Below are 12,817 nucleotides of genomic sequence, written 5' to 3'. Positions count from 1 at the left end.
TCAGAGCTATTTACAAATGATCACCAACGTGAACAGAGAAGCTTCCTGTAATATCAGGAACATCTTGCATAGAAGGTCCGAAATATCTTCTAGATTAGCAATTTCTCTTCTTCTTTTTTGGGTTAAAACCACGAAAAACCCTAAACCGATATACCTGTGATAAATTTATCCCAAATCAATAATTTTTTACCATAAAAAAACTCCAAACCGGTACACCTATGACAAATTTACCCTCCATTAAATTGAACGAATACATAAAAAATCACAAACTAGTACAACTAGGACAAACGGGGGGTAAAACCCCAAAACTGGTACATTCGTCAACTGCAGTGTGTCATTTAACTAAACAATTTGACAATAAAATTTAACGGAAACTAACGGAGGGTAAATTTATCACAGGTGTACCGGTTTTGAGTTTTTAGTGGTCAAAAGATTAGTTTGGGGTAAATTTATCGTAAGTATACCGTTTGGGAATTTTCACGGTGATAACCTTTTTTTCTTCTAGGGTCAAACCATAGCATTTGGTTAGCATGACCTAGTTCTACGTATAAACCAAAGTAGCCAGAGAAATGGACATAGTTCCTTGGAACGATATCAATCCTAGAAAATGGAGAGGGTGGACTGGGACTTACCAAGACAAATTGCATAGATTTGGCCCCCCCTTCCTAAGGTTACATGGACACTTAGTCAAGAGTGCAAAACATACAAACCTTTGTCCACTTGTTTTTATCAACAATTCTTTGTTGACACATCAAGTTCTGAATCTTTTGATCCCTTTGCGACCTAAGACTTTTTTTAAGTTTGACTGAACTTGACACCAGATAAAAATTTGCTAATAGTTTGATCGAATGCTATAACTGGGCAGTTCCTATCAAGAGGTTTCTACAATTCCCAATTTGCCCGTAGACTTTTTACCATGATCATCCATCCTACCCGATTCTCAGAAATGTCGTATCAGAATACTGTTTCAATAACCAAAACTTCAGTCATAGATATATATATTTTTTTTTGGTAACCCAGGGAACCCCCGCACGGCCGACAGCCGGGGAGTAAACCCTGGGGGCGACACGTGTTAGCCACCACACACGTGCCATCGGTTAAGTCACCCTGCGGCGCCCGGGATTCGAACACTCAACCTTTTGTGAGAGGAAGAGTGCGCGCTCCAGCAGCGCCACCCAGGTGGGTGGTTCAGTCATAGATATTCATGTGCACAAAAATCAAGTTTGTCGAACATTGGACGGAAAAGTTATGCATGATCGAAGTTTGGTCAATTTTGTTTAAAGAATAATTAATTGATTCAAAGAAAGATGGCGACAGGTGGCAGCAGAGCTAGACAAGAAAATTGGATCAAACAATATATACTTTTCAGCCTCAAGTTTATATTGTCCAAAATATTTTGTAATGAAATGTTGTTTATATTGATGAAATACTTATTCACCAGCATGTTGTAATTTGGTTTGGATTAGATGCTCATTGTCAACCTATGTATTGAGACGGGGTTAATACCACGAAAAACCCCAAACTGATACATCTGTGATAAATTTATCCCAAACTAATTTTTTATCACAAAAAATCCCTAACCAATACACCTGTGACAATTTACCCCAAAATAATTTTTTGACCATTAATCCCAAATCGATATGCCTGTGACAAATTTACCCTCTGTTAATTTCAATTAAATTTTACCATTAAATTCCTGAGTTGGATGACACGTGGCAGTTGACGAGTGTACTGGTTTGGGGTTTTACCTTTCGTTTATGACAAATGTATCGGTCTGTGATTTTTTATGGTATTAATTCAATTTAACGGAAACTAACGGTGGATAAATTTGTCATAAATGTACCATTTTAAAGTTTTTTTGTGGTTTAAAAATTAGTTTTGGGTAAATTTGTCATAGATGTACCAGTTTAGGGTTTTTAATGATCAAAAAATTAAGTTGGGATAAATTTACCATAAATGTACCAGTTTATGATTTGTCATGATATTAACCCCATTGAGACATGATATACATGTGTACAGCCTCATTTTGTTTGGGGAACTAACCGCAGTCAATGTGATTTTCGAGGCTTAAGCACACCCGACGTGGTTTTTCAGACTTTGTCAACCTGCGAAGCGTCACCATAGGCTTTTGTGTGACATGGGCAATTGAGTTTGATATTCACATTACGGATTTGTTGCATAATTTTTAATCTGTTAATTATGAGCATATACACATTATGCTTGTTACTTGGGGAAAATGTGATGAATGCTTTTAGTTTTGAAGATGCATATTGGATTGTGAAGCTACATTATTGATTACTCAATTCCAAAGAAGTAGTGATTTGTCGTTGCTAAGCTGTGGTTTTGCTCACCACTTTACTACCCTTGCATGTTTCGAGACATAAAGAGTAGTAGACGACGATTGCACAAGAAGAGAGCGCGACTGGGGGTTACAATCATGAACATCACTCATATTTATTCATGTAAGTGACATCGCAACGTATAACCCACCAATCAAAAGGGTGATCGGAGGAAAAATTTCATCCTCGAAAGCATTGGAGGATAATATCGGCTGTATATGTAGCAAGCGATCCTGTTTTCACACGGAGAGTACTTGCTCGAGCCTATTCGTCTCCTTCTTGAGTTGTGTAAGTTGCGGGCGATTTTCGCCTTCAAATTTCCTTATCGAACAGGAAAAGAGAAAGAGTCGGTGTGTGACAATCTTCCATGCGAACTGTGCGGTCACGATGTTTTTCGCTCTCGAAGCTTAGAAGTTTGCTCTGATAAGATGCGCATTCATCGCCGTTGCTCCATCGATGCATGAGATTCGAGTAGTTCCGTCTTGTAAAACCTATCGCCGGTCTGTACTTTTACATGGCTCCGAACAAACATATGCTGATTTATGTGTCGGTTGTGAGTTGTGGGAATGTACTACCTTTATTCCGTGTTCGCGAAATGCATGTTTTCATCTGTTTCGAACTGTTAAATGTTTTCGGAACAAGAGCTCTTTCCTTTGTGTTCCTGATTTTCACTTTGCTCGCATTGCTGCGATGGATTGATCAATGGAATCAGAATTCCTTCTTCTTCTATGCTCCATTCGTTTCGCGAAATGTGATATTTATGAAAAATGTTTTTTAGGATAATGACACAATTTTTTTTCGGTGTTCGGCTGAATTCTGAAAAAGACGTGGAAAATATTTTCCACCGTTTGGTATGGAAAATTCAATTTGATTTTCCTCCGTGCACTACTTTTAATATTTTTTATTTTTATTTTTATTTTTAAGAAATCAATTATTTAATTATTTTTTAATTTTCTTTTCTTTTTTCTTTTTCTTTCTTATTTTTTTTGACCTTCTTGTCCAGCCGCCAACCACAGCAAAGGTCGGCAACCGACCACAGGCGAGCTCAAGCCTCGCCACAGGTTGGCACAGGTTGGTGAGGCTCAAGCTCGCCAGATTTTGACGAGCCGAGCAGAGCCAGCCTAGGGCAAGGCTCTAACTCACCAGATTCAGCGAGGTCGAGCTTGCTTGAGTCTGGCGAGCTCACTCGCCAAATTTGACGAAGCTCGAGGCCTCGCGAGCTCGCCAACCTCTTGCAAGGTCTCGAGCCTCACTGATCTGACGAGTGAGCTCACCGGCCACGAGTGACGCTTGAGCATCACCGATCTGCAAGGCTCGAGCCTCACCGCCCTCTTCGGTGAAGAAGAAAAAATAAAATTAAAAATTAAAAAATAAAAAATTAGAATTTTAAAAAAAGAAAGAAGAAAAAGATAATTAAAATAAAAATAATTAAAATGGATGATGCAAGGAGGAGGAGGGAAAGAAAATCATTTTCCACACCATCCAAGGAAAGCGTTTTCCTTGATTTGTTTATTTTTCGTGAACTAAAGGCCGGAAAATCTAGAAATATTTTCCTGGAAGTTATTTTCTACGGAACGACCGGACCCTAAGTTCCGAATTTTCATCCCCTTTACAAGCAGGAGATCCTCAATATGACTGATCCCAATAAAACGAGAAAAACTGCCGTGAAAGAGACTACATCTTGCAGAAAACGACTCCGAATTTGAACTCGTCAAAGCGGCTAAACCCCGTCGAAGTCAATCCGGAAATTGTGCGAAAATGTTCCCTTCAGTCGACCATCATTCAGGAGAGACATTTTACAGATTCGACGACCAAAAAGATGGAATGAACTTGTCGGGTGAATCGCAACTACGTCGAGGCGTGCAAACTGGCCATTTCACAAGCCAATTTGGCACACGAAAAGTATGCGTGGAATGTCAAGGTCAACGATGCTACCAAATTGCTCCGAAATAGTAAGGCGCGGGTTGCCGTCGACGATGGGTAAACTATAATCTAGTGCAATTTCTGGAGAGTTTTGCATCACATATATCTAATAAGGCATTGATTTCACATTAGGAATTGGGAAATCAGAAGAGGTCAATAGGAAAAGGTTAGGAAAGAAGCTTTGGGAATGTTTCAATAATGGGTTTACGAATTCCTACCACAAAAAAAAATAATAATAATGCATTACCTAACATTCTAATGTTCAAGACACTAAACACCGCCATTGATCGGCTAAATCCATGAAAAAAAAATCCATAAGTAGACTTATTCCATTACTAATATGACAAAAGCAACAACAAATCTTACGACTGTGATTTATAACTTTGGAATGAGTATTTTTCAATGATAATTTAAGAGCACGAACGCAAAGGCAATATCCATTGAATAATTTATAAGCAGATTAAAGCTACTTCAGCACCTAAATTTTTCGTTTGCGAAAAACTTTTCTAGTCGATTGGCAAGACTAGATCCTTGGATATGGTGGATTCGTGTAAAACTCACACGCACAGGCACGAATTGAGGTTCTGCCCCCGCGTGCGAGCTTTACTCAATAACTTAGTTTTCTAGGTCATTTTAGAGAGATTAATAATGTAGGAAAAACCATCATCATAAAAAGCCAATAAAAGGAAAGAAAATTATATAATTAAAGGTTTATTACATGACTGCGTATATTTCAAAGAAAATGATATTAGGTATGTGCTTTGATTATGCATTGGACAAATTAGCATCCCACGACACCCTTTCAATATTAAAACAATATTTATGGTTAAGTCTTAAATTACTCATCAATTAATTTCCTAAGTATGCATGCTATTCTAAAATTTGTAATATTGCCAATACACTTATTTGGTGCGGTTATTAATTAAAAATTCAAACTTTACTTTATGTGACAATTCTGATCCGAACTTTTTTTGTCTCATAAAAAATCATCAATTTTCACTTAAATCTTAAATATGGCTCGAACAATTTGAAAATTTCACATCACGGGGATTAGATTTGGGACTCAAGTTAAAGTTGATGCTTTTTATTGAGACAAAAAAATGTTCGGGCCAGGAATGTCAATCAAGGTAAAGTTAGTATTTTTTTTAATTATCCCTTGATTAAAGGCACCAATTTCGTGTGTGTGCAAAATTAATCATGACGTGTAATTCGAACGCAAGATGCAAAGTTGGATTCAAACATAATATCGACAGCGACATGCCACAGCGATATCCACAAGCAACCCATCATGACCCATTTTACTAGATCTTGTTTATTCGTTATTTCGCTTTCCTTTGTTGCTCGACGGGATTATCCACTCCGCGTGGGGCCCATTAAACACGAGCTGGAAGATGAGCTTGTGACCAATATTAAATATATATAAGGGAATGAAACTCAGTGTACGCGGAACAAATTCAATGTAGATGTCAACGGAAAGGACATCGAACTTAAAACAAAGGAAACTAACCAGAAGAACGCGAAGGGAGACGTTTCCAACGTCAATTTGACACGGCTCAAGAAACCGGAGAGATGGAGCAGCAAACAAGCAACTACCCAATAATACTAACAACAATAACACAAAATTTGATATGAAGGTTGGTACTTGGTTCCTCCAAGTTACTCTGCATTTTCTGGTCAACTGAGAAGAGTTGGATCAGCCGTGTCCATCGGTGGATTTTCGAGATCTCTGTGGCTTATGAATTGGTGAGGGGCAGTCTTTCGGTTTTTATTCTGAGATGCCCACGACTCGATGAGTGGAAGAAGAGGTGGTTGCTGCTTCTCTCGTTGCGGCTTTCCTTCTCGTCCTCCCCGAAACACAACCCAGGTTCGACCTGTTGCTGTCCCACCTCAACCTGTTGTCGTCCCGCTCTCCTCTGAGTCGGAGCTCGTTCCTTGTTTCGAGGGAGAGGTTGGTGTTCGTTTCTTCATTTTGCTCTCTGTTTCAAGTCCGCGTTCTTTGAATCTCGCCCTGTCTGATGCAATCTCAATCGATTCTTTAACGTTCTTGATCACGCTCTCTTTGTGCTCCTTTCCTGACCCATCAGAAATGGGGCGTGTGTTTGCTTGGTTTTGATGTGAAAGAACGATGATGTCTGCGAATTTTTTCGTTTGAGTTTTGTGGGAATCGTTGTCTGCTCTCGACTCTAAAGACTGATGGTGACTCTTTTTTGTTTCAATTGATTGGATCATGGGGAAGCAGCAGGCGATGGGTGAGCAAAATCCCACTTCATGGAAATACACATGGAAGATTACCAACTTCACTAGCTTGACTCAAAAGAAGTACTACTCCGAAGTGTTCACGCTTCGCGACAATGCCTGGTAATCATTGAATTCGATTTTTGGCGAGCGTAATGATCGAATTGCGGCTTGTTCATCTTTTTGTTTCCTTTACTTGTTGAATTCCCTAAAAATTATCCATTCTCTTGTATGGCACGGTTGATGTAAGCAGGCGAATACTCATTTTCCCCAAGGGGAACAATATAGACCATTTGTCGATATACTTGGACGTCGCTGATTCCGTGGAGCTACCATACGGGTGGAACAGAAGCGCCCATTTCAGAATGATTCTGGTCGATCAGAACAATTACGGCTATTCTAGGATTAAGGGTACGCTGATTGCAACTGGTTTTTTCAGTCTGCTGTTGGAATCTGATTTTGAGATATGGTGGAATGAGAAACCTTCTTTCATTTTTGCAGCTTCAGTCCTCTTTCATGTCTAGGATGAATTTAGGCGCATATATGTCCTCGCAATTGATGGTATTCGTGTTAATAAAGTTTGCACTTACAAATTTGGAGTAATGGCAAATGTGATTCATAACCTCAGAAATCTTGCTTATGCTTATTGTGATTCAGGTGAAATATATCCACCATCATTCATCGTATGTGAACTATCCCATTGTCTTCGTGGTGTACATTGTTAAAGACCATAGTTGGGTTAGCAATGCAGCACAGTCGTCAATTCTATTTATAAGTCTCTTTCCCAAAGAACATGGAAACATTATTTGACTTCTCTTGTTGAACTAAGTGTGACTTTAGGGAATCAAAGTGAGAAATTACTCGATGATCATAGCATCTGTTTATGGAGATGCCCGCTTTATAGATGAGATGAAGTTTCTTCTGTGATACATAATTTTGTGCCAATTGCAATTGCAATTGTACTTATATGCACTTTAAAGCATCTGAGGTGATGATATGAAGACTTGGCAACAGAAAGTTTAGAAGGAATGCGTGAACATTTGGACATTTAGATGTATTGGAAGGAATTCCGACCAAAAAAAAGTATTGGAAGGAATGGAGATTCACCATGTCAATACTGTTTGCGGGACAAATTGCAAGATTTTAGGTATTATATCAAATGAACAGAGAAGTGTTGTCGTAATTTGGATTTTTTTCGGTTCAGCAAACTGGACTGGGTTTCTGATGAAGCAAACTGCTAGAGCATATTTAGGCCTTGTTGTTGCAATGCTTTCTCGAAACATGCTTTTAACTTCGTTCTTGTGGTTCTGGTGTCCCATGTTTCTGATCTGAAGCGCAGTAATCTGTTCATTTATTGAACCTAATGCAGTGAAACAAGGTACCTTTAATCTGTTACCCTTTTTACTGAAGTCCCATTTGAACAAAATGCAGAGACGGAACATAATTTCAATGCAAGGGAGAGTGACTGGGGCTTCACATCCTTCATTCCATTGAGTGAAGTCCGTGACAGCTGTAACGGGTATTTAGTTAACAACACTTTGACGATTGAGGCTGAGATTTTTGGCCCCCAACCGCTGGCTGAAAATACTCAGTTGGCTGAACCTCCTGCAAATGTTCCTCAGGCAACACCAACAGATACGTTCGACGCGTATTTCACAAATCTCGAGGAAATTATTAACGCTGCTCAGAGTTCTCCCACCAGAGGAGGGTTGAACGCGAGCAATCAAAAAGGTGCTCTTTTGACTTCTGAGGCTCCAACCTTGGAAGAAGTAGAGAAGGCTAAGCTGTCTTTGAAAGAGTGCCTTTCCGATATCTTCAAGCTAAATGTAAAAGACAGATTGGCTGAAGCAATGTCAACATTATGCGTAGCCAAAAGTGGGTTATCACTGGACCAGCAAAAATCAGTCAAGGCCTTCTGGGCCAACTTTGATGAGTTCACTTCCGACTTTTTGACCTTTGAGCAGGACAATGCCGAATTCGAGCTGCAGAAATTGCTTAAGGATCAAATGTATGCGACAATGAAGAAGAATCACAACACTCACATCTTGTATAAGCAATTTTTGGGTGACCTGACCAAAGAGGAGGAAGAGCTCAACAAAAAACTTGAGGAAGTGAAGTCCAGAAGAGAAAAGCTCATTTCGGACTGGGAGATTTTGATGGTCGAGTCGGAGGAAGCGAAATCTGGGCACAAGGATCAAGAGAAGAAAGTATCAGAGGCTGAGGAAAAGAAGAGAATTGCCGAGGAAAGAATGTCTAGATCAACCACTGCTTGGTCAAATCTGAAAACGCTATTTGGTTGAAACCTTTTTGGCTTGGATCATAACTGGCTATGAGGACACTATTCAAATGGATCGCGTATGTGAATACTACTGTGTTTGTATGAATTCTCTTGCTAATAAGTGCTTTCGAGTGGTGAAAACCCGTGCCTTTGTGTTACAGTCACCTTCTGATATTTTTATAGAGTTACCACATCTGCTGTGCTCTTGTACACTTCGAATTTCACATTCTGTGTGTGTTTCTTTCTGTTATTCCATCAAAGGTTTGAAGGTAGAACCATTCCTGCTTGTAAGCCTATAGATGCTTGGCGTTGGTCTGCTTAATTTTCCGCAAAATGATAACCTGCGACTGAAGTTGTACTTCTTTCACTTTGAAGTTGAGACACAGGATGTTTTTCTGATCCATGTACATGTACCGCAGTAAGATTTCAAGAGGACGATTTTGGACACACACTCTTCTGCCACAATCATTTTACTCATGTCCTTATGATGCAGTTCACTGATATCACTTTGATTCAGAGAACAATGTTCCGTTGGGGCAAAAAGGGAACAACTTTCGGGGATGGTAATCCTGTAACGTTGTTAGTAACACACAACTGGTTCGACAGATTTGTCGATGGTTGTTTACTAACAATGTTAACAACTTACGAACATCACATGAAATAAAAATTTATCAATTTCTTATAAACTTACCGCTCAAAACAAAAGTTTAGCCGTGAGAATAGTAATTTACCGGATAAATTAAGATCTTACTACTGTAGGTCCACTTATAAGTTAGTAAGTTATAAACAGAGTTGAAAAGGTACAAAGTTCAAGTAACATTGAACTTATCTGCTTTTATAGAAAATAACCGTTGAAAACCAAAACTTACAGGTGCAATGAGTTGCTTACAGAAAAATTATTAATTTACCAATGTAAGATTATCCACAAGTTAGTAAGTTACCAACAAAGTAAGAAATTTTCCTCTTTCAAATCAATATCGAAACTTAAAACGTGAATGATAACCATTCTGTTTCTGGAATAGAATTCTAGCAACTTAGACGAGTTTTCTAAATATAAACATGCCTTTAATAATGACAAAATTTTTCTTCTCGGAACAGAAATTTATTTAATAACGACAAAATATTTCTCCCTCCTGCGCTCTTTTTCATTCATCAATGGGCGCAGCCGACCAGCAGGGGTGGCGGTGGCAGGCGATGGGAGGCGAAGGCAAACAATGAAAACAGTTTCTATTTCTCTTTTTGTTCCAGAAATGGAAAAATAGAAAATTTTTACTTTTCATTTCTGTTCCAAACCTATTTATAGACTAAAAATTTGTTCCAGAAATAGAAAAATGACATTGCGATACCAAACAGATTTCTGTTCCAAACCTGTTCCTAAGAACAGAAAAATAAAAAAATAAAGAAATAGAATGGTTATCATGCGCGCCCTTAGTATCTATAAATGAAATAAGTCAGTTACTAAAGTACGCTCATTTTACTATAGCAATTACAAACAATTTGAGGAATTTATAAAGAAAAATTCAATAGTAAATTATCAAAAATTTTTAAAAAATCATTGGAAATAGAACCTTCCCATTTAAATTAGTAAGGCACCTGGCAAATTACCAATTTTTCAAGTCAACAGTAAGTTATGAAACTAGTAAGCAATTTTCAATTAGTAATTTCATCACTTGGTTGGCACGTTGTTTTCCCAAAGGCGACTATAGGGTAGTAGGGGTGAACGGTTCCAAGTTCCGTAAAGGTTTCACCTAGAACCTGAAATCTACTCGTAGGAATAGGTTCCTCATTTTTTGGAACATAGAACCTATCCTACATACTTTGGAATCTAGAACCTTCCCTATCACAGGTTTAGAGTCGATTCGAGGGTATACTTAAGTTCCACCTGTATTATTAATTGAACAATTCTAGTAAATCATTACCTTTAATGACCATCACTTACTGCTACGATCTACCAATCATAACTTATATTAAGACACACGAAGAATATGAAATATTAACAAGTCATAAAATGAAAGCTCATACTAGTAGTTTCAAATTATACATTCATCATCTAACGCTATGAAACAACACATAATCATACGAAGACATAGATCAATAAAAAACACAAAAAACTTGTTTAAGGATTCAGGTTCCAAGTACTACCTACCTAGAACTTGAAACCTATCCGTCAAAATAAATTCTCCAATTTTTGAAACTTGGAACCTACCTTGCATACCTTGGAACCTGGAATTTACAAGTTTCCACCGATCAGGTTCTCAGGTTCCAGGTTCTACCCTGAAACCATGCTCACCCCTACGGGTAAGTTACCAAGGCTCTGTTTGATCTGTGGAAAATAAATAATTTGGAAAATATTATCCTAAAAATGATCGCTTGTATGACTCGAATAATTAGTCAATGAAAAACATTTTCATTAAAGATAACAATTTATGTCTAAATATTTTCATCGTATGAAAATATTTTTCGTTCATTTATTTTTATAGGCTATACAAGCAATCATTTTAATGAAAATGTTTTCCAAATCATTTTTCGCGAAACAAGCACGTCTTAATTCCCCATAAGTTATCAAGTTGTTTAGATATATGCTATCGATAATAAAATCTTACTACTCACAAACATAATTGCGCTTTCAAAGTATTTAAATCCCCACCAAAGTGAAATTTAAAACGTAACTACTTTTAAGGTAGTAATAGGAAGTTATCATAAGAGGTAATCGGTTCTCGGTGCGGTCCGATCCCACCCAAGAATCGGGAACCAAACTAGAAAGACCGTTCCCAGTTTCTGGAACCGAGAATTGGACCACCTAGTCCTAGGATTGGACCAGATCAGCTAGTCCGATTCCTAGGCGGTCTAATGGATCCAGTTGATTTACAAATTTTTCCCAGGCATAAGAATATAAGAGACCGTCCAATGATGATTCAGTGCTGCTTTGGCCGAGTCCTTTTTGCGGGATCACATTTCAGCATTTTCTACATCATTTGGGAATCCATGAAGCTAAAAAAGTCTTTGTTGCTGCTCTATTCCGTGCCAAACGACTCCAGTTGTGTTCTGTTTCGCAGGCTTCCAGCCATGAGGCAGCTGTCCTTGCCACAAGCCTCACCATGGCCAACCTCATCCGAGCCACCACCGTGAGATCCTCGCCATACCGAGCCGCATCCATTCCACCCAGATCCACAATCCCAGTTTCTATCAAGTTCGAATTTGGAAATTATCCTCAAATTAGGTAAGGATTATATCCAATATCGATTTGTATATTTTATTGCCCAATTTGGTTGGTATTGCTTATTTTATGGAATTTTTGCTATCTTTGGAGTGATTGTGTATATCTGCAAAATTTTAAAAATCACCCCAAGTTAGGAAAATAACAACATGTTTGGACAATAATCTGATCTCTAACTATGAGATACAATACTGGAAAATCTTTCATCTTATCCATAACTATTTAGATACAATCCTGCTTTATCTTGTTTCCAAGTTTATACGAGAAACCTTCCATTAATATCCATAACCATTTGGGTATGATCGCTAGCTTCTTTCGTTTCCAAATTTAAATAGATAAAGCAAATCTTGTCGATTGTGTGGATATTATTTGATGATGGGTGCTTATCCTTTTAATTGATTTGTTTGCCTGCAAAAGAAAAAAAACAAAAAATATCATGATGGATTTAGTTAAATTTTGTTAGATAACCTTGCATGTTTAAACTGAATTTTAGAGATAATATTAGATTAGAATCATGCTAGATTGAATTCCCTTGTTAAGTTAGGATATTCTGGATAGATTGCAAATTTAGTAGATTTTTGAAGATTAAAATTATATTCCGATTTAAATTAGTATTTAACGTAGATTACTTCCTAATTTAAGTTAGATACTATCACAATCTTGATAGTTTATTAAGGTAATTTTTAATTCCGAATTTTCATGAAAAATACCAAAAAAGACACCATCTTAGAATAAATTAGATTACCTTTCTAGAATAGATAGCATGCTTAATTTAAGTCATTTATTTATTCCGAATTTTAATTGAAATATACCAAAAACATCACT

General features: G+C 37.7%; 1 protein-coding gene across 2 annotated transcripts; it reads left to right on the top strand.

Annotated features, from left to right (window-relative positions):
- The first annotated feature begins 5,824 nt into the window (after positions 1-5,824).
- LOC115678552 (protein RESTRICTED TEV MOVEMENT 3-like) lies at positions 5,825-9,142 on the top strand. Of its 2 annotated transcripts, none has more exons than XM_056315670.1 (4): positions 5,825-6,216; positions 6,502-6,620; positions 6,751-6,908; positions 7,929-9,142. In XM_056315670.1, exons 1-4 carry the CDS (start codon positions 6,052-6,054, stop codon positions 8,795-8,797), a joined length of 1,311 nt encoding a protein of 436 aa, XP_056171645.1. In that variant the 5' UTR covers positions 5,825-6,051; the 3' UTR covers positions 8,798-9,142. The 2 variants fall into 2 exon arrangements, with proteins under 2 accessions (XP_056171645.1, XP_030457806.2); XM_030601946.2 differs by having other exon boundaries at positions 5,826-6,210.
- The last annotated feature ends 3,675 nt before the right edge of the window (positions 9,143-12,817 follow it).

Source organism: Syzygium oleosum, unplaced genomic scaffold (genome assembly GCF_021117445.2).
Source record: "Syzygium oleosum isolate NSW1041296 unplaced genomic scaffold, Sole_v2.1 Sole_v2.10, whole genome shotgun sequence".
NCBI classification, from domain to species: domain Eukaryota; kingdom Viridiplantae; phylum Streptophyta; class Magnoliopsida; order Myrtales; family Myrtaceae; genus Syzygium; species Syzygium oleosum.
The sequence above is the reverse complement of the archived record's forward strand: the minus strand, read 5'-3'. Positions and strand labels throughout refer to the sequence as shown.

Excerpts from the sequence above, each read along its gene's own strand:
- LOC115678552 (XM_056315670.1), top strand. The coding sequence starts at position 6,052 with ATGAGTGGAAGAAGAGGTGGTTGCTGCTTCTCTCGTTGCGGCTTTCCT. Across the intron at positions 6,217-6,501 it reads GTTTCGAGGGAGAGGTTGGT|CAGGCGATGGGTGAGCAAAA; the intron begins GTTCGTTTCTTC and ends ATGGGGAAGCAG. Across the intron at positions 6,909-7,928 it reads CGGCTATTCTAGGATTAAGG|AGACGGAACATAATTTCAAT; the intron begins GTACGCTGATTG and ends AACAAAATGCAG.